Source organism: Sorex fumeus, unplaced genomic scaffold, assembly GCF_029834395.1.
Source record: "Sorex fumeus unplaced genomic scaffold, SorFum_2.1 ptg000034l, whole genome shotgun sequence".
Classification (NCBI taxonomy): domain Eukaryota; kingdom Metazoa; phylum Chordata; class Mammalia; order Eulipotyphla; family Soricidae; genus Sorex; species Sorex fumeus.
This window is the reverse complement of record NW_026606091.1, coordinates 32,437,657-32,465,162: the sequence shown is the minus strand read 5'-3', so window position 1 is coordinate 32,465,162 and position 27,506 is coordinate 32,437,657. Positions and strand designations below refer to the sequence as shown.

General features: G+C 52.8%; 1 protein-coding gene across 1 annotated transcript; it reads right to left on the bottom strand.

Annotated features, from left to right (window-relative positions):
• Positions 1-26,998, bottom strand: NANS (N-acetylneuraminate synthase). Its single transcript, XM_056117073.1, has 6 exons — positions 26,775-26,998; positions 22,798-23,013; positions 7,978-8,077; positions 5,902-6,056; positions 2,106-2,372; positions 1-435 (listed from the first exon to the last, which is right to left on the bottom strand). Exons 1-6 carry the CDS (start codon positions 26,904-26,906, stop codon positions 226-228), a joined length of 1,080 nt encoding a protein of 359 aa, XP_055973048.1. The 5' UTR covers positions 26,907-26,998; the 3' UTR covers positions 1-225.
• Between the last annotated feature and the right edge of the window lie 508 nt (positions 26,999-27,506).

The window sequence follows — 27,506 nt, the reverse complement described above, 5'->3', positions numbered from 1 at the left end:
GCCTTTTATTTTAAGTCTTGATTTGGCTGTGTGGGGGGAAGGGGTGGACCGGTGGTGGTGGGGAGGCTGGGGCCACACCCAGCAGTGCTCAGGGCTTCCTCCTGGCTCTGCACTCAGGTATCACTCCTGGCTGTGCTCGGGGCACCATACAGGGTGCGAGGGATAGAACCTGGGTTGGCCACATGCAAGGCAAGCGCCTTACCCATTGTCCTATCACTCCGGCCCCTAAGACTTGATTTTCTTGCCATGATTTTCCACCGCGTCTTCCATGATGGTGTCGTCTTCCTCCACGGTAACCAGGACCTTCTTGCCCACCAGGCTGAAGATGTCTTCAGGGGGGTAGCCTTTAGGCTCACCCACCTTCACGGTGAGCATGTCCAGGGTTAGAATGGTGCCTTCCGGAATTTTCACTTTGGCCACCACCGACTTGCCCAGCTGTGGACAAGACCCAAAGACTCAGTGACTGCCCCACACTGGTGGCTGGTGCTTGCTGCTCTTTTCCCGAGGCCCCCGACCAGCCTGCACGACCAGCCTGCACGGGGTGTCGTGGGGCTGGGGGCAGGGCTGCTCTCCCCGCTGCCTGAGTGGTGAGGTCAGCCCACAGTTCTGGGGGGACCTGCGTACTGATGAGCAGAGCAGAGGGCTAAGTCCAAATCCCTGTCAGCCAGGCACAAGCTGGCTCCAGATAAAGGGCAATGACAGTGGACCTCGTCAGCCAGCTGCCCGGGACCTTACCGGAAGCTCTCCCTCCACCAAGAGTGAGCGACCTTTGTCATCTAATTTCAACAAGCGAGATGGTGTTCTGGGCCTGGGGAGGCTGAGAGCCGAGCATTTGTCACAGCATGTGTTCTGGGCCTGAGCCTTGAGGGGCATGTATCAGGGAGATGAGGGCTCAGGGGCTACTGAGCGTATGGCGGATGGGGGCTCCCAGGAAGGGCGAGGGGAATGGTCAGACCTGTAGCTGTACCCAGTGTTCCTAACAATTCTGCGAAGCCATCGCCTACACCACTGTCCCTCCATGTGGGGGGCTGAGGAACCTCTTCCACTTCCACTTCCAATCCAGAGCCCGGACCCAATCACTGCCAGGCCAGCAGGTCACCCTTCACTTGGGCAGCCCGAGGCGCCAACCCGATGAAGTGCTCACTGCAGCAAGGACGCTTTCCGGTTTGAGGTTGGCTGCTTCCCTTTCCTCTCTCGGGTCGTTTGTTCCTCATGCTTTTCTTAGGAGGAGGTGGGTTTTGGGGCCATACCTGGCCGTGCTCGGGGTTTACTCCTGGCTTGGGGGGCCCTATGGGGTGCCGGGGATCAAATAAGGGTCATCTGCATACAAGGCAAGTGCCCTGAAGCCCTGTCCTGTCTCCCTGGCCCTCCCACTCACTGGTTTCTCCTCCGGGTGAGCTGGGTGTGCATCTTTCATGGGTGATCAGCTGCATAAAGGGATGGGGACACACTTGAATAAAAGATGACAACACAGTCATGCATACCAAGCCTCTAATATTTGCCTCTACCGAAAAACTGACAAGGGGAGCCACCTGCACCCCACCAGCCCCGGGCACCTGGCTCTCTGCCTCAGAGGCAAGACAGGTCCGGGCCCCTGTCTCCCAGTTCTGTGGTCAGTGTGTGGCAGTTTTCCTCGGTCATCTATCTCGAAGGTCAGTGCCACCAGTAATGTTGCTGAGCTAATGCCAGCCCCATCCTCCACCAACCATGGGCAGCCACAGAACCTTCCAGAACCGTTGCTGCTGCAGGGACACTGCTGCATCACAGGTCTTTCTCCCACTGCTTGATGGGAATCCCTCTATCCAAACATCTCTCAAGGCTTCATTACTCCAGGGGACCCCAGATTCAGGCAGCCTTCACCTTCCCGCTGCCTTTCCCAGCGAGAAGACCCTGGCAGCCATCGGCCTTGGGGACATGGCGGGAAACGTCACCTGCTCCTCAGAAACCATTAAAGTTCCCTCCCCAGACACAGCAGACTGGCACAGCATGCTCTCACCATTCCTGCCACATGCCCAGGCTCAGGTTGGTACTGGTTCTGCCTGCCAGGGGACCATCAGGATGAGGTGCCCCCCCTCCCTGCCCGCAGTAGGACTGGCGGAACCCACCTTCTCATTGCAGGCCATCTCGCAGGGCAGCAGCTGCTTGGTCGGAGAGCCCAGGGCCCTCTCAACGAGGCGCACAGACCGCACCAGCTCCGCCAGCTCCCCGGGCTCCAGGGAGGCCGAGTGGTCACTGCCCTTCCAGGTCTTGTCCAGAGTCACGTGCCGCTCTAACACCTTGGCTCCCAGAGCCACGGCGGCCACTGAGATGGCGATGCCCGTTTCGTGCCCGGAGTACCCAATGGGGATGTCAGGGAAGAGCTTCTGATACTCCTTTAAAATGGGGGGAAGGGAGGAAAGAGAAAGAGGTTAGAGGCTGTGCTCTGTGTGTACCACCCAGAGTCAGGGAGAGCCAAACACCAGGCTCCCCTGTGGGACCAAAGGCAATCCTTGGGCCCTTGGGCCACTCTCCCCCGCCTTCCCCCCCCAGGACTGGAGATGCTGGAAAGTACTCAGCATACTGCCCACACTGCCAGTGCTCCCCAGTAATGCCTGCTCTGATCAAGAATGCGCTTGAGGAATGTCCCATGGTGCCAGGAATTGTCCCTGAACTCCAACCAAAGGCGTAAATGCATCCAAACAGCCTTCGGTCACATTTAATTAGCCCAAGCTGTTGAAAATTGTGCTGTGTGCAAATATTATCATCAATAATACAGACCGCCCAATCTCACCACAATCCTTTGGTCGGAAATGCTAAATAATTAACCAGTGATCTAGAATTCACTGGGTGAAAGAAAGGGCCTTCTAAGCCTTGTGAGCCATGCGGGGGAGCGTGGACAGAAAGTTTAGGGAAGAGCAGAAAGCCCCAGATGGGGGTTCACAGAGAGACCAGGACAGAGACTGGTTTCGGGGGCATGATGACGGAGGGTGTGCTGGCCACAGGGCAAAGAAGTCGGCTGTGGAACCTGCTGGAATATGGGCTGGCATAATCACTCTTGAGTGGGAGATGTGGGCCCTGAGAGGTGCAGAAGGGAAGGGGGTCGAGGCTCCACAGAGAAAGAATCAGAGGAAGGACCTGGGGTCCCCACACAACTATTAATCACGGCACTCTTGGGCCAAGGGAGGGGTTACAGAGGAATTCACTTTTATTTTATTTTTGTGTGTGTGTAAAGCAAGGTGCATTTTATTGGGATTTATTTATAAAGCTACAAGAGAGAGGGCGGGAATGCGATAGTACAGCAGGTAGGGCATTTGCCTTGCACGCAGCCAACCCAGGTTCAATCTCTGGAATCCCTTACGGGCTCCCAGGTACCACCAGGAGTAATTTCTGTGCACGGAGCCAGGAGTAAACGCTGAGCACTGCTGGTGTGGCCCAAAAGCCAAAACAAACAAACAAAAGATATGAGGGGAGAGGAAAGGGAGAAGCACATATTCGAGAGTACAGGCTTCTACAGAGTGGAAACAGGCAAGCAAAGAAACATCAGGACCAGCACTGAGGTGCGTATTCCAGGGAGGCTTGAGGAGCGAGCCCAGACAAGTTCCCTTTCTGTGTTCGATAATTTAGAGCTGCTTGAGTTTCTAAAAACCATGTCTAATAAAAAGCATGCTTAATGGTTTTAAATAACATGATTTAGTGATGAGCAGGCAACAGAGCAGAGGCTGCCAGAACTAAGAGGGGAAGTCTCAATTAAAAGGGCGCGTGGAAGGGCTGGAGTGACAGCACAGTGGGTAGGGCGTTTGCCTTGCACGCGGCCAACCCAGGTTCGATTCCCAGCATCCCATCTTATCCTCTGAGCATCGCCCAGGAGTAATTCCTGAGTGCAGAGCCAGGAGTAACCCCTGTGCTTTGCCAGGTGTGAACCAAAAAGCAAAAATAATAATAAATAAATAAATAAACAAAAGGGCACGTGGGGCTGGTGAGACAGCACAGTCGGTTGGGCATTTTCCCTGCATATGGACGACCCAGGTTCAATTCCCGAGGCATCCCCTACAATATCCCTAACACCACCAGGAGCAATTTCTGAGTGTAAAGCCAGGACTAAGTTTGGGGCATAACTGGGTGTGCCCCCCAAACCAAAACAAATACAATTCTGTATTCAGGGCTGGACAGACAGTACAGTGGGTAGGGCTCTTGCCTTGCATGCGACCGACCTGAGTTCAATCCCCAGCACCCCTTGTGGTCCCCTGAGCCCTGCCAAGAGTGATCCCTGAGGGATGGAAGTGACAGTACAGCTGATAGGGCACTTGCCTTGCATGTGACCAACCTGAATTTGATCCCCTGCATCTCATATTTGATCCCCTGCATCCCACCAAGCACTTCCAGGAGTAATTCCTGAGTACAAAGGTGGGGGTAACCTCTTAACACCACCAGGTGTGGTCCCCAAAACAAACAAACAAACAAAAAAAACCAAAAGCAAAACAAAAAATGATCTTAAAAAATAAAAGAATGATTCCCTGAAATAAAGCCAGGTGGATTGCTGTGTGTATCCCAAAAAACAAAACATAAAAAAAAATAATAAAATTCTGTGTTAAATATTAAACTCATACAGTAAAATGCACAAAAATCTAATTCCACTCACCTCTTTTGCTCTACCATTCACTCAGAATAGTAAACTTTCTGATGTTGTTTTGAAAACGGTATTTTGCATAATTAAAAATGTGATTGCTGGGGCCAGAGCGATAGTACAGTGGGTAGGGCGTCTGCCCTGCACGCCGCAGACCCAGGTTCGATCCAAGGCATCCCAAATGATCCCCCAAGCACCGCCAGGAGTGATTCCTGAGTGCAGAGTCAGAGGTAACCCCTGAGCATTGCTGAGTGTGACCCAAAAAGAAAAAAAAATGAGATTGCCTTTTTGATCTTGTTTTTGGGGCCACACCGATGGTGTTGAGGGCTTACTTGTGTCACCTTGGACCATATGCAGTACCAGAGAGCAAATTGGGGCTGGCTGCATGCAAAGCATATGCCTTAACCCCTGTAACTATGGTTTCCCTCCCCGGAAACCCCTGCCCCCCCCCCCTCTCTATATATATATGCACTGTCACTGTCACTGTCCTCCCGTTGTTCATCGATTTTCTCGAGCGGGCCCAGTAACATCTCCAGTGTGAGACTTTGTTGTTACTGTGTTTGGCATATCGAATACATCACGGGGAGCTTGCCAGGCTCTGCCGTGCGGGCGAGATACTCTCGGTAGCTTGCCGGGCTCTCCAAGAGGGGCGGAGGAATTGAACACGGGTCGGCCATGTTGGCTGCGTGCAAGGCAAACGCCCTACCGCTGTGCTATCGCTCCAGCCCCATATATATACATATAGATAGATAGATATAGATATTCTCTATCTCTTCATATATGTACATATATATTATCTCCATATATGAATTCTTTCTATGCATGTGCATATGTGTGTGTGTGTGTGTTTGTGAGAGAGAGAGAGAGAGAGAGAGAGAGAGAGAGAGAGAGAAAGAGACATCTATACAGGTAATTACTATGGACTCCTTACTTTTGTACTAGGAGAAGTAAGATGGGTTGCAGACGTTTCCTTTATAAAGGCCCTCTGCAGCATGCTCCCTTAGCTATACCACGGTCCTGATTTGATACTGTGAGAGTAAGACTTTCCAGCCCACATGCTCAGATTCAAAGCACATCAAAACTGGCTACAGATCTAGTCACGAAGCAGGTTGCACCTGGGCTGGCCCACGCTTTAGCTCCAAAGGAGAGAGTCCGTGCCCCACAGCCATATCCCGCGGCCCCTTCGGTTTCCTAAGCATCAACAAGCCCAGGCAGCATGTGGCCTCCAAACCTGGCTGACCCACACTCAACCCCCAGGGGAGAGTGCCCTGGGCAGCCGCACCGTCCCGGCCACTCACCGAGATGACCCGCAGATTGACATCCTCCGGCGGGAGCGGGTAGGCACTGGTGCACTGGAGGAAGCAGAAGTTGGGGTTCAGGGGCTTCACAATCTGGTAGACTTGCTTCATGGTGTCCATGGACTGCATGCCGCTGGAGATGACCATGGGGCGGCCTGCGGAGCCCAACCCTGTGCATCAGTGCTGCCTCGGTGGGGGCTGACCCGGGCAGCTGAGCTGAGTGAGTGGCTCTCAAAGCAGGGCTTCAGGGGTCAGTGATAGTACAATGGGTAGGGCGTTTGCCTTGCATGCGGCCGACCTGGGTTCGATTCCCAGCATCCCATATGGTCCCCCGAGCACTGGCAGGTGTAATTCCTGAGTGCAGAGCCAGGAGTAACCCCTGTGCATCGCTGGGTGTGACCCAAAAAGAAGAAAAAAAGAAAGAAAAGAAAACAGCTTCAGCGCTTGGGCAGGAGGGGAAGGGGGAGGAGCAGGCATTGACTGGGGGTGGGGCACACAGTGAGTGGCTGTATCTCAGACTGTGCCTCCAGTGCAGCCCGCAGCTGCCGCCTCCCAGACAAAAGCAGGAGGCGTCACAGTCGACCGGTCAGAGGGGGCCTGCTGGGGGGCGGGAAGGTCGCTGTGAGCCACCAGCACCAGCGGGCACCTTGTAAAACCACCTTACAAACTGGGGTGTGCAGATGCTGGGTACTCTACTCTGTCCATCTTTAATATGCTGAGCAGAGCGAATAAGATCATTGTTATACCATACAGAATATTTCTCAAAAGTCACAGCTTCCAAAGAGTCTACTCCAGACTCGTCTATGTGATTTATCTCATCTTTTATTTTTTTTTTAACTAAAAATTTTTTGGTGGGTCCATTTTCCACCACCACGGGTCCTAGTACCTCACGGTGTTTCACTAACAAAAATTAAAAAAAAAAAAGTAAATGATGGAGAATGTGCACTGATGGAGGGATGGGCACTGGATCATTGTATAACTGAAACCCAAGCACAAAAATTTGTAAGTTTACAACTATACCTCATGGGGTTTCACTAATAGTAAGTAAGTAAAGGCCCTCCCGTTGATCGTCGATTTGCTCGAGCGGGCCCAGTAACGTCTCCATTGGAGACTTTGTTGTTACTGTGTCTGGCATATCGAATACTCTTGGTAGCTTGCCGGGCTCTCTGAGAGGGGTGGAGGAATCGAACTCGGGTAGGCCATGTTGGCCGCTTGTAAGGCGAACGCCCTACCACTGTGCTATCGCTCCAGCCCACAGTTTCACTAATAAAAATTTTAAAAATAATTTTCTTTTTGGTGGGTCTAGGAAGATGGTTCAAAGGGCCAGAATACATGCTCTGCAGGTGCAAGAGGGGGGAGTGGGGGTCCAGATTCCACCCCCAGTCCTGCACCCCCATTCCACCCCACTCCTCCTGAGCACCAGCAGGAGTAACCCCTGAGTACTTACCCCAGTAAGGCTGGGTATGGCTGGGTATGGCTCAAAATCCACAACAAAAATTTCTTACAAGGTAGGCCAAAGAGATAGTCTAGCAGGTAGGGCGTAGGGCATTGGCCTTGCATGTGGCAGACCTGGGTCTGATCGAGTGTTTCTGAGTGTAGAGCCAGGAGTAAGCTCTGAACACTGCTGGGTGTGGCCTCCAAACAAACACAATTCTTACACGGTGCTGGGGATGTTTGTGGCTATGTGCCTAGCACAGATAAGGCTCTGGATTCCATCCCTAATGCTCCCCTACATTTCCCCCCCAGTTTTTCAGCCACATCCAACTGTGCTCAGGGATCACTCCTGGAGGTACGCGGGGGACCATACATAGTGACAGGGATAGAACCCAGCTCAGCTCTGTGCCAGATGTCCCACCCACTGTTCTCTATCTCTAGTCCGACCAGAAAATCCTTATAAAAACCATCTGTCCTTTATCTCATTCCTTTTGAGTACCTGAGGAAGTGTATGCGCACTCAATGTGTGCTGAGTGGGAAAAGGTTCCTAAAGTCTGTTTTCATAAGACTCCTTTAGTTGCTACAGAAGTAAAAACGATGAAAGTTTGGACTCTCATCTGAGGGCAGAAATGCAGCACTCACCTTTCTTGGCCGTCTTCTCCAGATAAGGAAAATTGTTAGTGTCCCCAGATCCAACTTTGAAAAATGGAACGTTCAGTTCATGCAGAAACTCAACCGCCATCTACGGAAATCAGAGAAGAAACTCTTTCTCACCTTTGCTCAAGAACACAGCTCCTCAAACAGACAAACCCACAGGGAGGCACTCGGACATCTTGAGGGGGCCAGAGTGATAGTACAGCAGGTGACAGAGCATCTGCCTTGTATGCAGCCGACCGGAGCTTGATCCCCAGCATCCCACAGAGTCCCCCAAGTATCACCAGAAGTAATTCCTACACACAGAGCCAGAAAGAACTCTTGACCACTGCTAGGTGTGGTCCAAAACAACAACAACAACAACAACAACAACAACAACAACAAAAGCATCTTGAAAGCAGACGATCATCTCACCCAGATTCAGACGTTCTGTCTTTAGTACCCACCTACCCACCTGCGCATTTGTGCGCGTTTGTACAAAGATACACGTAGACAGGAACATGTACCCCCACAGCCCTGGGCCAGGGCAAAAGTACAGCGGGGAGGACGCTCGGCTTGCTCTCGGCCCACCCAGGTCCGGTCCCTGACACCCCCCATGATCTTTGAGCCCTGCCAGAAGTGATCCCTGAGTGCAGAGCCAGAAGAAACCTCTGAGCACTACCAGGTGTGCTCCCCACTCCCCCTGAAAAAAATAAAAGAAATCACAGTCCGGGCTAGCCAGCCTTTCCTGGGGTACTAGCACCACACAATAACATCACGGGGGATGGGAGCGATAGTACAGCGGGTAGGATGTTTGCCTAGCATGCGGCCGACCCAAGTTCGATCCCCGGCATCCCTTATGGTCCCCTGAGCACCGCCAGGAGTAATTCCTGAGTGCAGAGCCAGGAGTAACCCCTAAGTTTCGCTGGGTATGACCCAAAAAGAAAAACAAAAAACATCACGAGCTGACTTTTTTTTCTTTTGGGGTCACACCCAGCGATGCTCAGGGGTTACTCCTGGCTCTGCACTCAGGAATCACTCCTGGCGGTGCTCAAGGGATCACATGGGATGCTGGGGATCGACCCTGGGTCAGCCGTATGCAAGGCAAACACCCTCCTCGTTGTACTATTGCTCCGGCCCCACGAAGCTCATCTTAACCCAGAAAGACAGGCAGTGAGAAAAGGAACATGGCCCCGCTGCCTGACCCTGTACTCTGGGCCAGGCAGCGTGGAAAGAAACCACCTCAGGCCTTGCCCTGAGTAGACACACATAGTGCAGCATGGCCAGCCCGACACCCTGACCACAGTCGGGAAGACCCGCAAGTCAAGCCCTCTCAGACCCCAGAGGGTTGCCCACAGGAAAAAAGCAAACCTCAGTTCCTGTTTGAGGGGACTCTAGGGGCCCTCTCCCCGTTAGCTGGGATTCACGGGCCCCCCTCAGGATAGTGGCCCATGATAGCCAATCGCAGCGGAAGGAATGGAGGGAGTGGCAGACATGTAAGAGTAAAATCTTGTGGGGCCAGAATGATAACACAGTGGGTCCAGCAGTTGCCTTGCATGAGGCTGGCCCAGGTTCACTCCCTGGCATCCCCTATGGTCCCTCCTGCCTCACAGGAGTGATCCCTGAGCGCCGAGCCAGGAGTGAGGCCTGAGCAAAGCCCGGTGTGGCCCCCAAACAAGCAAAAACAGAATAAAACCGTGGAGCCGGGAGCGACAGTACCTGTGGGGCACTTGTCCTACACACAGCCAGCTCGGGTTCAATCCTCAGCACCCTACATGGTTCTGAGCCCTCCAGAAGTGATCGCTGAGCACAGAGCCAGGAGTAAGCCCTAAGCACACCAGGTGTGGTCCAAAAACAGGAAGAAAAAAAAGAAAGAAAAGAAATCTGTTTGCTGTCGAATTATAAAAACTCCCCAAACCTTTCACTCCATTCATTCATTTTATGGTGCCGGGGATGGAACCGAGGGCCTCACACGTGCACAGCAAGTGGAAGTTGAAAAGTGAGAAGTGGGGCGCCCCCTAGGGACAGCTCAGTGGCCGTGGGGGAGCCTGAATTGGAGTGGACGGTGGGAGTGCCAGGTCCCAGTCACTCCCTTTGGGCCTGGCACCTCAGCTGTCTCCAATGCCCGCACTGCAGCTGGGACTGGGTGAGCACCACAGCTGAGAGGGGCGTGACCCCTGAAGAAGGCGTGCGAGCATCCCGTCGAAGTGGGACCACAGTGAGCGCCTGCATGAGAATTCAGTGACACCTCACCCCCACGGGCACTGCGGCCGACTGTGGGAGCCTCGGAGCCTGACACACTGCCCCTGTGAGCCTTACACACGTGGCAGCAAGAATGCAGGGGAAGGAGGGGGAAATGATAAAAGTAAAGATTATAAAAGAAACGGGGGGGCCAGGGACACAGCTTAACGTCAGTGCACAGACTTGCAAATGTGAAGTCCTGCCTGGAGTCGATTGCTGACATCACGCATGAGTAAGTAAGCATGCGCACGTACACACACACACACACACACACACACACACACACACACACACACACACAGTCATACGATCAAAAGTGGGTAGAACTGAGGTCATGAAATATCAATTATTTCAGAAATAAGTCTGAAGACCGGATGAGCTCAGGCAGTCTCCTCCCAATAAACTGGGCGCACGAACCTCGAGGGGCTCTTGCTCTAGTGAGGTGCAAACTCTGATTCCGTCGGGGCCCGAGAGTCTGTACTTGGTAAATCCGTCCCAGAATCACCCCCCAAGTGGCTACCTGGCCAGGCCTGAAACTCCAGCGGGCAGGGTGCGAAGGAAAAGGATGGGAAGACCCTTCTGTCTGCTGCCTCGAAATCAACTTGCTTCTGGGGCCGGAGCAATAGTTCAGGGGGTAAGGAACTTGCCTTGCATGTGGGCAACCCAGGTTCAGTCCCTGGAACCGCCCCCCCAACCCCAAAATGCCCTGAGCCTGGCAGGAGTGATTCCTGAGGGCAGAGCCACAAGCAAGCACTGAGGAGGAGGTGGGAGGGGGCATGGCTCCCCCCAAACAAATCAGCTTGCTTCTGCCTGAAGGTCCCTATGTTGCCCGAAGGCCAGGCGAGAAGTCACTCCAGTCATGTGGCTGTACTGAGAATGGCCTCCCTTGTGGCAAACCCTAATGACTGGCCTGAGAGCGGCTTTTCAGCAGGTGGAAGGCAACTCGCATCCCTGCTGGGACCGGAAAGGGACAGGCTTCCCACGTCCTCCTGGTGAACCAGCCCCACCTTGTGGCCACCTAGACAACTGCCATCTGGATGCAGCTACGAAAGAATCCAGAGCCTTCCATCCTGGGTGGAAGCACCAGGACAGCAGGACAGCGGGTAAGGTCACTTGTCTGTGCACCTGGCTGACCCCCAGCACCACATATGGTCCCCCAAGGCCTGCCAGGAGTAAATTCTGAGTTCCCCTGAGTGTGTAAGGCAGAAAAAAAATAAAAAGACGAGGGGCCTGAGCGATAGTATAGCAGCGGGGGAGGGCGTTTGCATGGCACGCAGCCAACCCGGGTTCAATCCCCAACATCTCATATGGTTCCCCGAGCACTGCCAGGAGTACCGCTGGGTGTGACCCAAAAAGAAAAAAACAAAGACAAAATCATGCCACTTGCGGGGCTGGAGCAATAGTACAGCGGGTAGGGGCATTTGCCTTGCATGTGGCCGACCTAGGTTCGATTCCCAGCATCTCATATGCTCCCTGAGCACCTCCAGGAGTAATTCCCGAGTGCACGAGCCAGGAGTAACTCCTGAGCATCGCCGGGTGTGACCCAAAAAGCAAAACAAAAAAAAAATCACACCACTTGCTGCAAGTTGGATGGAATTGGAGGGCTTTGCGATCAATGCAGTTGAGTCAGAGGGAGGACAAATGCTACCTGATCCCCTTCATGCTATCTCTCTGCTATTGAGGGGACTGGAAGGTTTCTGATGCTAATAAACACCTGGCCCTGGATTACAGAACTGCAAATGCCAAGTGAGGGGTCGAGGGTTGGTAGAAACAATGACAGGAAGTAATCGAAGGACAGTGGCGGAGGATCTTGGGTGCTCTGGCGGTGGGGAGGAGACCGGGCACATCAAAACCAGAACCATGAACATTATGGCAAACACCTGACCCAAACTATAATAATTTTTTTTTAAAGTTTGCCAAGTGGGTGGGGTGGGGATGGGAACGGACGTTGAGACACTGGCGGTGGGTGTGGAGTTGGAACTTTGTGTACCTGAAATTATTATTGACAGAGCTGCAGGCAGATAGAGGCCCTGGCAAGGTGGATCAAAAGAAAAATCACCGTGTCTCCGAGCCAAAGCAGCCCAAAGGTATGCACGGAGGCCTGGGAAACACAGAAACCCACTGAGAAGGCCAGAGACCTTTTGAGGGGCAGAAGTGTCACCCTGGGCATCGGCCGCACCGAGAGAAACTTCTGAAGCCACCAACAGCAGGTGATGGCTGACCTGCGTCCCATCCCTGGCACCACCAGGAATGACCCCTAAACACAGAACTAGGAGCAAGCCCTGAGCATTGCCAAGTGTGGCTCCCTCCCTTTCCCCCCAAGAAAGGCCACACTGAAGATATCAAAGACCTTCGACAGTTTCACGCTCTCCCCTTGATAATTTTATTAACAGAGAGAGGCCCATGGAGAGGGGGAGGGCTTCAGCAAACACTACACGTCAGCAGCAAACACAGGCATCCCTCTCTAGGGGCTCATCCACACCTCACACCTCAGCTTAGGCAGGGACATCCTCAGTCAGGGGGACCCGCCTGCACCCCTGCTGTTCCCCTAGAGACGTGTACTTCCGATGCCCCCCTGGAGTGTGTCTCATCCCCTCTTCCTCTGTCTTTCCTGGTTTGGTTTGGGTTTGGAGGCACACCTGGTAGTGCTCATGGATCACTCCTGGCGGGTTCGAGGAGACCAAGGGACGGAATCAGGTCAGACACGTGCAGCACAAGCACCCTACCAGCTGTGTGTCTTCATGATTCATCTCTTCCTGCAAGTCTCTGCTGCGAGGGCAGGTGATGAGCCCTCGTCACCTGGGTGGAGGCAAGGACTGACCTGCCTGTCCTTCACTCACACTTGAACTCCTGTGGTGGGGACTCACTCCCACGCTGCATGCAGAGGTGCTCAAGGCAGACTTCGGCAGTCCCAACCTCCCCGTGCCTCTCCAAGGGTGGGTGGGTCTCAGTCACCTGCAGCAATCCAGGAGACAGCCAGGAGGCGGCTGACCTTCACCCAAAAGAACAACTTCCTTTAAGTGCCTTCTCCCACGCCCCCAGCCCCAACAACAATCTCCTAATTCATGCTGCCGTGTCTTTTACTTTGCATTCATTAAAGTATATGCTTTTTTAAAATTTTATTATTATTATTATTGGGTCACACCTGGCTATGCACAGGGGTTACTCCTGGCTCTGAACTCAGGAATTACTCCTGGCAGTACCGGGGGACAATATGGGATGCTGGGAATCGAACCCCGGGTCAGCCACATGCAAGGCAAACGTCCTACCCACTGTGCTATCGTTCCAGCCCCCAAACTATATGCTTTTTTCCCCGCTGTGTGCACTAGGTTCTTGGATCATTGGAAACAGGACCCTCATGCCAGATTCTCCTTCATGGAAGGAGCATCAGGAGACCCAAGGACACTGAGTTTGCACATTCTGCAAGAAAAGCTGAAGGTGTGGGGCTGGGGCGGTAGCACAGCAGGTAGGGCGTATGCCTTGCGTGTGCCCGACCTGGGTTTGATTTCCAGCATCCCATATGGTCCCCCAAGCACCACCAGGAGTAGTTCCTGAGTGCATGAGCCAAGAGTAACCATGCATCGCCGGGTGTTACCCCCCCAAAAAAATAGAAAAACGGGGGTATGGTGCTGCCAGCAGGTAAATCTGTAACTGTGGGGCGAGTGCATCAGCAGCCTGATGGCACCGTCAGACTTTCAGATACCCCAAAATTGCTGCTGTGCCTTTGGCTAGACCCCAAAAACTTGGGGCAAAGTTTACCAAGAAAGTAAATGGCCAAAAGTTAGGTATGTGGGAGACACACCCACAAACCACCTCCGGCTCAGCTATATAATTGGAGGCATGGCCTCTCTGGTTCCTGGTCGAACTGTTTAATGGCCATGATCCCAGAGACTCAGAAACGAATCTCGGAACCCAAAGGCTTTTGGAAGAAATGCGTCCAGTTCCTGTTACTGGCGCTGGGACACTCCAGGTGGGAAAAGGTTTCGTGCCTTGGCCTGTTCCCCCTGGCGGCCTGGTGACCGCCATCCTCCAGAGGCCACTGGACAGTCAGGTTTGGGCCTGTAGTGACGAGACACACGGGACCTCACCAGATGTGGGTGGAACTGGCCCTTTCCTCCCCATCCTAACGAGACCCCAACTCACTGCCTACAAAAGGCCTCTCTGGCTCCTGATCAAGCTTATTAATGGCCATGATCCCAGAGACTCAGAAACAAATCTCAAAACCCAGCAGCTTTTGGCAGAAATGCATCTGGACCACATACAAGGTGGCTGCTACCTCAGAGCTTATTGGAAAGCCAGATATGAGCCAGTGGTGACGGGGCACCTGCAGTCTCATGGGAAGGGGGGCAGTACCAGCTCGTCCTTCATGCCCTACCAAGGTCATGAGTTGCCCCCCACGAGCGGCTCTCCAGCACGGCCATGGCTCCAGAGGCAAAAGGACTTAATGCAGAGCCCGGCAGCTTGTGGCAGAAAAGTGAATGGACCATGCGTTAACCTACAGCGCCATGCCTCCCCGAGAGGGAAAGGGTGTTGCTCCCTTCTGCCTTTTTCCCCTCCAGCAGCAATGTGGCCACCGACTCAGAGCTTATTTGAAAGCCAGGGCAACTGCAGTCTCATGGGAAGGGGGGCGGTACCGGCTCGTCCTTCATGCCCTATCAAGGTCACGAGTTGGCCCCCACGAGTGGCTCTCTGGCACAGCCATGGCTCCAGAGGCAAAAGGACTTAATCCAGAGTCCGGCAGCTGGCGGCAGAAAAGTGAATGGACCATGTGTTAAACTATGGCGCCATGCCACCCCAGGAGGAAAAGGGTGTTGCCCCCTTCTGCCTCCCCCCCCCACACCCCCCCCAGCAAGGTGGCTGCCGCCTCAGAGCTTATAGGAAAGCCAGGTATGAGCCCGTGGTGACGGGGCAACTGCAGTCTCATGGGAAGGGGGGTGGTACCGGCTCGTCCTTCACGCCCTACCAAGGTCACGAGTTGCCCCTCACGAGCGGCTCTCCGGCATAGCCATAACACCAGATGCACAGAAACCAATCTTGTAATTATCTGGCTCTTTGCAGAAATCCAAAACCGCGGCCGCATGACATTATATGGTTCTTATAACCAGCTATAGAAAACAAAGTATTTCACAATGCCGTTTCAGCAATTCTGATTGTTGGGGGGGAAATTCTAAATAATAATGGTGCATCTTTTGTCAAAACAATGAATGTAATCAATGTAGAGAAGATTAAGTAGAAATCATCTGCCTCACAGGTATTGGGAGGGGGGGGGTATACTGGGGTTCTTGGTGGTGAAAAATGAGTACTGGTGAAGGGAAAGGGGTTTGATCATTCTATGACCGAGACTTAAACCCGAAAGCTTAGTAACTTTTCCCACAGCGATTCAATAAATAAATATAAGAAGAAAATAAATAAATAAAATTATGAAAAAAAAAGTAAGGTGGAGTTCATGCCCAATTCAATCAGATAATCAGTGGCTGAATAAATAGGAGTACTCCTACATTAAAAAAAAAAAAAGCTGAAGGTGCCTGAGGGAGGATGTTTGAAAAGACAGGAGTTCCACTGTGAGACTGGAGTGAAAACTCAAGGTGCTCTCGAGCATCAGCTTAAGTGTGAAAGCAGATGAGGCAACCCCAACTGAGAGGATCACATGTGAAGGAAAAGGTCTGTGGCTCCATCCTGTGGGGGAAGGGGGCAGCCGGCACAGGCTCCGGGAGGCAGAGACCCACCTGGAACCTGGCAGGGAGCGGTCACACAGAATCATAACAAACACCGAGAAAAATCGGGGATGGAGGCTGAAAAGAGTGTTCTGGAAAGAAAATAACAACAAAAAATCTGTGACCTGCAACCATATGTCAAAGGGAGGAGGGGAGAAACAATGGTAAATACTGAGACCAGTTCCTTCGTGCCCACAGGGAAGGACTGAGAGCTTCGAGGAGGAGGTGGAGAGATAGTACAGTGGGTAAGACACTTGCCTTGCACACCACTAACTGGGTTCAACCCACTGCATCACACATGGTCCCTTGAGCCTCACCAGAATTGATCCCTGAGCACAACTGGAGTTGGCCCAAAGCCCCCATTTTTTAAAAAAAGTGTTTTAAGCACCTAGTATATCACAGTAGTGCATCATAAACATAAGGCATTGAAGACTCCGTGAACCACCTTGGATGTTAAGCCCATGTCTTTGCAAGTTTGCTTTGGACAAAGGTGCTATAGTGTGAGCGTCTCTGATGACGTCATTTGGAAGTCGGAGATTAGAGTCTTCTTTTTTTTGGGGGGGGGGGGACTTTTTGGGTCAGACGTGGATATGTGCTCAGGGGTTACTCCTGGCTCTGCACTTAGGAATCACTCCTGGCGGTGCTCGGGGGAACATATGGGATGCCGGAGATCGAACCCGAGTTGGCCTCATGCAAGGCAAACGCCCTCTCTGTTGTGCTATGGTTCTGGCCTGATCAGTCTTATCCCACCCTCGCAGCCAGAGTGGAGAGCGTCCCCACTGACTAACGCCAGAGGGACAGCGCCAAGGTGACAGCCTTCACGTGATGGGCTGTGAAACTCAAAACTAAGTGGGTGAGGCCACAGAGGTGGCCCAAAGGACCACAGTACCTGCTGTGCATGGGTGAGGCAAGTCTGTCCCCAGCACCATGTGTGGCACCCACAGCACTGCCTGGAGTGAGCCCTGAGCACAGAGCCAAGGGCGGCCCTGAACAGCACCGGGTAGGAGCCTCAAACTGAACAAATTTATAACCCAAAAATAAGATTTCAAGACACCAGCCGGGGATGCGGCTCAGAGATAAAAAGCATATGCCTTGAATGCAGAAGACCTCAGTTCAATTCCCAGCACAACAAAATAATAATAATAATAATAATAATAATAAAATTTAATTAAATTTTAAAAACCAATAGGTTTGCCCAACCACTCTGAGCCCGGCACAACTACTCTTGCTCAGCTAGAATATTCTCTGCAGATCTCCAGGCTGCTCCTCTGGGCAGTGAGGGGAGAGCCCGGAGCTGTCTCGGGCATCCTTCCCTGCCCCAGAGGGAGCAGAGGAGCCGCATCCTAGCCCCTTAGGATCAGCTGCTGTCACTGCCAGATGGCTGGGGCCCAGCAGCAAGGGCGACCCGAGTGGGAAGCTGCCCCCCAGCTTTGAACTGGAAGGCCTCACTCCACGGAGAGCCGGCTGAAGCAAAGGTGCACCCCCACTAAATGTGGCCGTGGTGTCTTCCATCTCCCCTCTGCCTGGAACAAGAGTACCCCTGAGTTAACAGTTGATCTGGAGTGTCTTATTTCTGTATTGCCTCTTTTTTTTTTTTTTGGTTTTTGGGTCACACCCAGCGATGCTCAGGGGTTACTCCTGGCTCTGCATTCAGGAATTACTGCTGGCGGTGCTCAGGGGACCATATGGGATGCTGGGATTCGAACCCAGGTCGGCTGCATGCAAGGCAAACACCCTACCCGCTATGCTATCGCTCCAGCCCCTGCATTGCCTCTTTAAGCCATGCTGCCGTAAACTTCCGTTGCTGTCATCCATGAGGACCCCGACCATGAACCTGGGGTTCTATTACCCACAATGCCGATCTCTGCCCCTGACTATAATATGCTGAGCATGAAACCATTCTGAGGGCTCAGCTCCCGACAGAAACACCGTCCATGTCTTCCAAATCCCAACAAGTTCTTTCCTCCTTCACTTTTGTGGACTGACAGACCGATCCCGTAAGCCTCAGGTAAAAGCCACTCGCCGGCTCTTCTTTGCTTTGAACCCTTGATTCGTTCCACAGCCCTCTCCTATTGCCTACTGTGTGCCTGGCTCTGCGGCTCTGTCGGGCTAAGAGCGGGGTGTGAGGACGGTGAGCCAGAAGACAGTCCAGTACAGAGGGAACGAACACCAGGAGAACACGGGCTAGACAGGGCCTGAACCAAGCAGGGCACAGGGCATAAGGCCAAGTCCCACATCAGCGCCCTGGAGGAAGCCCGCATGCCAGCCCGAGGTTCCCCAAGTCCCCAGCACTTCCCTCCTTCCACCAGAGGGAGGGACCGCTCAGCAGGCTAAGCACAGGCTCTGCTCACAGTGCTCTCAGCACTGCAGGGGCAAGCCCTGAGCACCGGGAACAAGAGACGAATAAGCCATGGCAGAACCTGCAGAGCGGCCTGTTCAGATCCGACCCCACTCCTGTGGGGAGCACCCTGCACAAGCTCAGCAGCCATCAGCTCAGAGACGCCGCGGCCGAGGGATGTGAGGATGGAGCCGCCCGGTGAGACCTGCCCGTGAGACTTGCCCATTCACTATTGCACTGGAGGCTGAGGCGTGCCCAGCGTGATGTAAGCACAACTCCAACACCCAGGGGCGATGCTGGTGGAGAGAGAGGAAGGCCCCTGGGCATGTTGATTACTGGAAATCAATATGTCTAAGCAGTTTCTTAGTCACTTTGGGTTTCTGTTTGCTCTTGTCTTGTCCATTTTGGCGACGGTGGTGGGGAACACACGATGGCTGTGAGGGAATGGGGATGGAACCTGGCCATCCTCCATGCAAAGCCCATGCTCCAGCCCTCAGAGCTATCTCCTTCATCCTCTAAATCATTCCCTCTTGGGACTTGAGTGATAGTATAGTGGGTAGGGCATTTGCCTTGCACGTGGCCAATCCAGGTTCGATTCCCAGCATCCCACATGGTCCCCCGAGCACCGCCAGAAGTGATTCCTGAGTGTACATGCCAGGAGTAACCCCTGAGCATTGCTGGGTATGATGCAAGAAAAAAAAATCATTCCCTCTAAATATCTGCCCCCTGGTTTCGGGGGCAACTCCTGGGTCCAGAGGTCCTCCAGCCACCAGTACTGAGGTTGGCAAAGCACACGGGGGAAGCCCAAAGGCTGTGCTGAGCTCTGGGAGGCCACACACCCCTCACCTCTACTCTGTGACTCAACCAACTTTCCCAGCCCCTCTGAGTTCCCATTTCTTCACTGTAAAGTGGGGTGCTCTATGTGAAGACACTCCATAAGCTGCTGCGACACGTAACTGAAAAAGTAGGACGGGACCCAGAGAATAGTGCAGGTGGCTGAGGGTGCCTGCCTCACAAGCCTGTGTGTGTGTGAGCATGAGTTCAAATCCCCAGGTTCGGGGTCAGAGAGATGGGAGCGGAGGGTGGGGGGGAGGGGGAGGCACTCTCCCTGCATACATGTAGCCAACCCAGGTTCAATCCCTGGCACCTGCATATGGTCCCCTAAGCTGCACCAGGAGTGATTCCTGAGCACAGACCCAGGAGAAAGCCCTGAGAACCACTGGATGTAGCCCCAAACCAAAATAATAACAACGATAACAACAAACCCCCAGTGTCCCATGTGAGTACACGTGCTCTCTGTATTACAAAAGAAAAGTGGAGTGGAGAGGGGAGGAGTGGGGGAGAGGAGAAAAAGAAGGGAGGAGTGGGGAGGGGAGAGGAGGGGAATAATAATATAAACAGGCATGTTATGAATCCTCAAAAATATTACACTGGGAGGAGAAGGGAGGAGCAGTCGGAGGGCTGAGGATAGCTCAGTGGTAGAGCTGTAGGAAACAGCGGGTCTCTGGACAGAGAGGGCTCAGCAGGCTGGAGCACACGCTTTGCGTGCAGGAGGTCCTGGTTGGACCCCCCAGCACTGCCAGGAGTGATTCCAAAGCATGGAGTGGGAGGAACTAATATTTTAGGGGTTTGCACAAAAGGTCAAAGCCAAGATAATGAACTGCGGTTACTTCAAACACCTAGGTTAACTAAAAGAATCCCAACTGTAGGCCAGGGTTAAGGCTCAAAGGTTGGAGGGATGGGGAACACCAAGCACCAAGCCAGGACTAATGACTACCCCCTGAGCAGACTACCCCCTGAGCACTGCTGGCCTGGTCCCTAAAAAAAAAAACAAAAAACCTTAGGCTTCACCTAATGTTTTATTTCAAAGTAGCTATTTTTTTTTGGGGGGGGGGTTTACACCTGGCGATGCACAGGGGTTACTCCTGGCTCTACACTCAGGAATTACTCCTGGCGGTGCTCAGGGGACCATATGGGATGCTGGGAATCAAACCCAGGTCGGCCGCGTGCAAGGCAAATGCCCTACCTGCTGTGCTATCGCTCCAGCCCCTGCAAAGTAGCTATCTTAAAGAAATCTTAAAGAAATAACTCGGGGCTGGAGCAATAGTGGGGAGGGCGTTTGCCTTGCATGCGGCCGACCCAGCTTCGATTCCCAGCAGCCCATATGGTCTTCCAAGCACCGCCAGGAGTGATTCCTGAGAGCAGAGCCAGGAGTAACCCCTGAGCATCGCCAGGTCTAACCTCCCCCCCCCAAAAAAAAAGGAAAAAAAGAAAAGAAAGAACTCAAGGGGCTGGAGTGGGGCAGCACAGCGGGTAGGGCACTTGCCTTGCACGCGGCAAACCCAGGTTTGATTCCCAGCATCCCACATGGTCCCCCAAGCTCTGCCAGGAGTAATTCCTGAGTGCAGAGCCAGGAGTAACCCCTGTGCATTGCCGGGTGTGACCCAAAAAGAAAAAAGAAAAAAAAGAACTCAAAACAGAAAAAAAGATAGGGTAGGAGAGACAGTAGTATAGGTAAGGAAATTGCCTTGCACCAGGGTTCAACTCCTGGTACTATGTATGCTCCCCTGAGTTCTGCCCAGAGTGATTTCTGAGCAAAGAGGCAGGAGTAACCCCTGAACATTGCCAGGTGTTGCCCCATAAAACAAAACAAACCAAAAAGAACAGAAAAAAGAGATACTGATCTTAGAATTACTTATCACTGCACTGTGGCACTGTCATCCAGTTGTTCATCGATTTGCTCAAGCAGGCACCAGTGATGTCTTCGTTGCGAGACTTGTTACTATTTTTGGCATATCGAATACGCCACCGGGAGCTTGCCAGGCTCTGCCCTGCGGGCAGGATACTCGTGGTAGCTTGTTGGGCTCTCCGAGAGGCAAAATTCTCTCAGAATTACTTATAGGCACACACAAAAAAGAAGGTTATCATCAACGCCTTCACATCCAAAAATAGAAAATTGCTATATTATAAATCCTCAAAAATATTCCACTGGGGCCAGACAGATAGCTAGGGATAAGGTGTTTGCTTTGAAAACGACAGAGCTCATCAGTCAGTCCCCAGCACTGGCAAGAGTGACCCCTGGGATGGGAGATGCGTGCTGAAAGTCGACCACAGACCAAACAGGACAGCCTCTCAGTGTCTGTATTGCAAACCACGATGCCCAAAAGGGGAGAGAGAGTAAGAAGGAAGGTGCCTGCCACAGAGGCAGGGGATGGGGCGTGGTAGGGGTGGCGGGATGGGATACTGAGGACATTGGTGGTGGAAAGTGTGCACTGGTGAAGGGATGGGTGTTTGATCATTGTATGACTGAAACTCAAACATGATAGCTTTGCAACTGCATCTCACATTGATTCAATTAAAAAAAATTTTTTTAAAGATGGAAAAAAAACACAAGTGACCCCTAAGGGGCTGGAGACACAAGGGTTAAGGCACTGCCGTGCACATGCCTATCCTGGCACAATCCCCGGCACCACATATGTGGGAGATCATTGCACTCAGTGTGATCACAGGAGGGAGTTTGCCTTGCATGCCGCTGACCCAAGTTCGATCCCCAGCATCCCATATGGAGTGATTCCTGAGTGTGGATCCAAGAGTAACCCCTATGCATTGCTGGATATGAAAAAAACTGAACACACACACATACACAAAAAAAAAAAAACACAACACACACACACACACATGAAAGAGCAGTGAGCTCTGCTAAGTGTACCCCACCCCCCCGGAAAAAAATACAAAGAAAGGAAGGAAGGAAGAAAGGAATACAAGAATGAAGGAAAGACGGAAGGGAGGGAGGGAGGAGGAGAAAGAAGGCAATACTTGGGGGCCACCAGGGCCATACCTAATGGTGTTGGGGCGGTCTGCCTGCAGAGACTGTACTTGAACCCTGTGCCTGCAAAGCATGCACTCCAGTCTCCTGAGCCATCTTCTGGCTCAGCAACCAGGAAGCGCCCATGGGCAGGGCACTGAGCAGAAGCCTGGAGTCTTGGCACCAGTTGGACTCTTCCAGGATGTGATCACAGGCATCCTGATTGCCACCCCACCCCTGGTCACTCGCACTCAGCACAGGGCTCCTGTGAGAACCAAGGGCTGCTGCCCACCCTCCTCCCGGAAACCTCCTCTCCACACCCCCTGTCCCCCCCCACATTCTCAGTCTGCACTTACCTGGTCAATGCTCCGGGGAGGGGCCGAAGAGCTAAGACCGGGTGAAGGTGAAGAATTGACACAAGGTGGAGGCACCTTGCCTGCAAACTGTATGCTGTCCCCAGCAGCATGCAGTCCCTCAAGCACCAGGAGGCGGCCCAAGGACAGTGCCAGGAGTACCCCAAGCCCTGGAGCACTGCCAGGTGTGACCCAACTTTTCCCCTTACTCCAGATAAAAAAAAAAGCTCTGGGCAACTCTTAGGTCCAGAAAATACACAAATGTTTCCAGTGATCAAGGGCCGACGTCAGGACTGTCACATGAAAGCCACCTGGGGGCCACGGGCGGGCCATCCCTGAGGTGGGCTGAAGCAGCCGCAGAGGGAGGGGAGGGCTCACCTCATCCATGCCCGAGGCGGTGAAGAAGATGCCCACCTCCTGGGCATAGCTCTGCAGCTCCTTGTACTGGTCGTGGCTGAACTCCAGGTGCCGCTTATGCTCCCCATAGGTCTTGCCCCAGGAGTGCTTGGACGTGTAGGGCCGCTCCAGGGCCTTCCGGTTGAACTTGTGTTCCAGCTCACTTTTCTGAAACTTGGCACAGTCGGCGCCGCACTCCTGCAACACATGGGAGAGAGAAATGGGGTGGAGGTGGGGAGGGGGGGGCACACGTCTCTTTGAAAACACCAATGGGTAGGCTGGCTGGAGCAGTAGCACAGCGGGTTGGGCGTTTGCCTTGCACGCGGCTGAACCGGGTTCGATTCCCAGCATCCCATATGGTCCCCTGAGCACCGCCAGGAGTAATTCCTGAGTGCATGAGCCAGGAGTAGACCCTGTGCATCGCCGGGTGTGACCCCAAAAAGCAAAAAGAACAAAACCACCTATGGGCAGAGGAAGTATGAAGAACCCCCTAAGAAGAGGGAAAGGAGAAGGAACAAAGGTGTCTCAAAAAAAAAAAAAAGATTGGAGGGGGAGGGGGATGCTGTCCCGCTGTTCTACCCTTTCAAGATGCAAAAAAAAAAAAAAAAAAGGTCAGACCAGGGTTGGGCCCTGGGTTTGAGCTCCAGCAAAATCAATAAATTAAATAATATTTTTACATGTTCTTAAAACAGCTAGTGGGTGGGAAGACAGCTCAAAGCGGTATCGTGTGCATGTTTGGCAAGCAGGAGGCCCCCCCCCCATCATATATCAAAACCCAAAAGAAGGAAAAAGGCCTGGGGTGCGACTCGAGGCCCACCGCCCAGGCCTTATTCAGATTTGCAGGATGCCATGTTCATTCCCAGCCCCCAAGCACAGCCAGGAGTGACCATAAAATATACAGGATAACAAGGGAAAACAAAGAGCCAGAGGTGAGCTTCAAGAGGCTGATATACCAGGTGTGCTCCCCACCCCAAGAGAAAAGGGAAACAAAAGAAAAGCAGCTTTGCTTGTATTGTAAAATGTGAATTATTAAGATTTTAAGTTCTGTAACTTGATACAGGAGAGTAAAATACATCCTGGCCCAGAATTTAGGAGTAGGAGCCTGATGGTGGCTTCATTCAGACCCCAACTCTTGGATAAGTCACTTCCTGTCTCTGACTCAGCTTCCTCCTTCCCCCCATACAAATAGTGTGTGGGTTGGCACTGGAACCTGTAACTGCCATCGTGGTGGGAAGCAAGACCAACTGGTTTTAAGCTGTTTTATATGGTGCCTTTTTCTTTTCTTTCCTTTTCTTTTTTTCGGTTTTGAGCCACGCTTACCAGTGCTCAGGAATTACTCCTGGCTTTACTCAGGGATCTGAGGACTATATGGGATGGCAGGGCCCTTATATGGTGCTTTTCGACAGGCACTATGAAGAGGTCCTGGGGCAAAAAGCAAAACTCCGAGAGCTCTGGACTCGGGCATGATGTGCCAAGGTCTCCCTGACTGCTGTGAGCCTCTCAGAAGAAACCCACTTCACCTCCCCGCGTTGCTGCGGAGACATTCAATGAAACGGTGCATTTTAAAGCAACTCCACACAACATTTAAGAAAAAAAACAAGCACTCAAAAATGGTTAGCAATTGGTACCACTCCTTAAAATGGGTAGCCCTCCCCCCTTCAGTGATGCTTGGTGGTAGCAGGGGAGAGTTGGGACATCAAAGTTATGTGTGGCAGTGGCGGGGCAGGGTGGACACGGTATCTATCAAGGAATGAACTTAAGGCCTTGAGAATACAAGGCATGTGCTCTTCCACTCTCTCCCAGTAATCGTGACTCTGCTGGGTCAATTCAGGGGTAGAGGGTCTCTAAGAGGTGCTAAGAAGTAGATCTGATCAATCAATCAATCACCAGAATGGGGCAAAGGAGGTTGGGTTAAGAACTTTAAAAGAGTGTCAGGGGTGGAAGTGATCCCTTCCTAGGGACAATTCAGCCAACCGGCAATTCACTGCAAGGGTCTAAGGATGCAGAGCTCCTTGGGCCTTGTGGGCCCAGAACTAACCTGGGCCACTCTAGAAGTGGTGGGGGTTTCCAAGGCCACACTCAGCAGTTACAGGGCCTCCAGGGCTTAACTGGTAAGATTCTGGGGACCATGTGGTGACAATAACAAAACCGGAATCCTAGAGCACTGAACACCAGCATGGGTTACTCCTTAGCTCAGAGCCAGGAATAGTCACTGAGTACACCCCCAAACCCAACCCCCTATCCTGAGAAAAACATTATTTTCATGATTTAGTCTACTTTCACAAATCCAGTTCGTCCAAAAAAAAGTAAGAGAAAACCCAATTCCGTGTAATGGAATTGGAGAAACAGCATTGATTGACAAGAAAAGAAAGAAAAACATGGAATGAGTAATTGCCAAACAAAATCACAGACTTTGTGCTGGGGTCTGAGGGTGACAATAAAGAACATAATTACCCCCATCTTAGGGCTCACAGTTTAACTGAGATCATGACAACGTAATTCTACAGGAAGCTAAAGAAGCTCAGAGCTTATGGGGTGGGGGTAGGGGGGTTGACCCCAAGTAGACTGGAGCAGGGGTGATTTATCAAAAGCAGGAAGGTGAATGTTCATCCACATTTAATCACTAATAGCTAACATTAATTGAATCTGAGGTGCTGCATGCTGGGCAGAAGTAGATCTGATTAATCAATCAACCACCAGAAGGGATGAAGGAGGTTGGATTAAGAACTTTAAAAGAATCGGGGCTGGAGCAATAGCACAGTAGGTAAGGCATTTGCCTTGCACGTGGCCAACCCGGGTTCGATTCCCAGCATCCCATATGGTCCCCTGAGCATCGCCAGGAGTAATTCCTGAGTGCAGAGCCAGGAGTAACCCTGTGCATGGCCTGGTGTGACCCAAAAAGAAAAAAAAAAAGAACTTTAAAAGAATAAAAGAGTGTCAGGGGTGGAAGCAATCCTACAGTGGTTAAGGTACTTGCCTTGCATGTAGCCCACTCAGGTTCCATCCCCACATCCCACATGGTCCCCCAGCACCATGAGGACTAATTCCTCAGTGCTGAGCCAGGAGTAACCCCTGAGCATTGCCAAAAAAACAAAGAAAGAAAAAGTGATTTAATTTGATCCTCACAATTTGATGAAACAGGAACTACAATTATTAAGCATAGTCTTCAAGTGAGGAAACTAGGCTCACAGAGACTCAGTAGCCAGGCCATGTTCACACAGCTGGTAAGCAGGAGCAGGGATCTGCATTCCTAGAATTCTGGCATTTTCATCATTTCCTACTCTAAACACAAAGAATGGAAGATAACCTATCATACGGAGTTCCAAGCGCTTCCGGCAATTCCTGGAAATAAGTCCAGGTCGTCACTGGAAGACGTCAAGGACGCAAGAAGCACTAAGTAGAGCCAGGTCATTAGGATAAGTCTATGCTAAAGGTTTCCACTCTATTCCACGGGCAGCGGGGACCAAGGCGTCCGGCAGGAGATTTGATCAATCAATCAATAAATCAATCGCCAGAAGGGGACGAAGGAGCTTGGGTTAGGAGGCAGTTTGCGGTCATGCCAAAAGTCAGGCGGGTGGCGGCACGAAGATGAAGTTCCTTAGGATTCAGAAAGGAATGTGACAAGCGGGACGAAGGAGTGAATGGGGAGAAAGCGCGCGCTAGCAGGTGGCTCCGCCCCGAGGCCCACACGAGGCCCCGCCCACCCTGCATTACTGGCGCAGTCCGCACACAAAGCCCCGCCTACATGAGGCCCCGCCCATTCCACCTTCCTCCAGACTCCGCCCACATACGGTGCCACGCCCACTTCACTTTTCCAGGCCCGCCTCCATGCGAAGCCACGCCCACTCCGCCTTGGGCCCCGCCCCAGAGTGCCCCTTTCCCCGCACCCCCCCCACCCCCAACCCACCGGCACCCCGGGGCGCTCCAGCCTTCTCCCTTTTCCAGCAGTCCCCGCTCACCTTGGCCATGCGGATCATGCGCTTGGCCACTTCCAGATCGCCCTGGTGGTTCTGGCCGATCTCGGCGATGATGAAGCAGGGGTGCCGCCCGCCCACCCAACGCCCCGGACACAGCTCCACTTCTAACGGCATCGCGGCGGTTCGCTCTCCGACTCTGCGGCGCCCGACTCGGCTCCCCCGCCCGCCGCCGCCACCTCTGCCCCCGGGGCCCGCAGCGCCGCTACATCCACAGGCCGGCCCCGTACGTCACCCGGCCACGCAGCCAATCCGAGCGCCGCGCCTCGCTCTCGCCAGCCAATGGGGGCAGGGGGCGGAGTCTCCGCGGGGCGCCCGGAGGCGGACCGGGAAGCGGATCCTCCGGGGCTGGGCGCGGGCTGGGTCCTGCGGCGTCCCAGCGTCCTGCGGCTCTACGGGTCCCCGCGACCACACCTGCTCGCCAACGTCCGGAAGGAGTCAGACAGGTGGCGGCCGTGGCGGGGGGAGCGGCAGGAGAAACTGACCCTACGGGAACTTCAAGCCCAGCCGGCAGCAACGCGGGATCCAGAAGACTACGTTCGTCTGACTGTTGGTTTCCTTTATCTCGCCAGTGGGGAAGTGTAAGATCCGGGAGGTGGTGTGTAGAAAAACCCGAGCGCAGTAGCTGGCTTGTGGGCAGCTTTCAATAAGCGGTAGCCATTCCAATTGTTTGTTTAAAAAAAAAAGAAGAAAAAGAAGAGGGGCTGGAGCAATAGC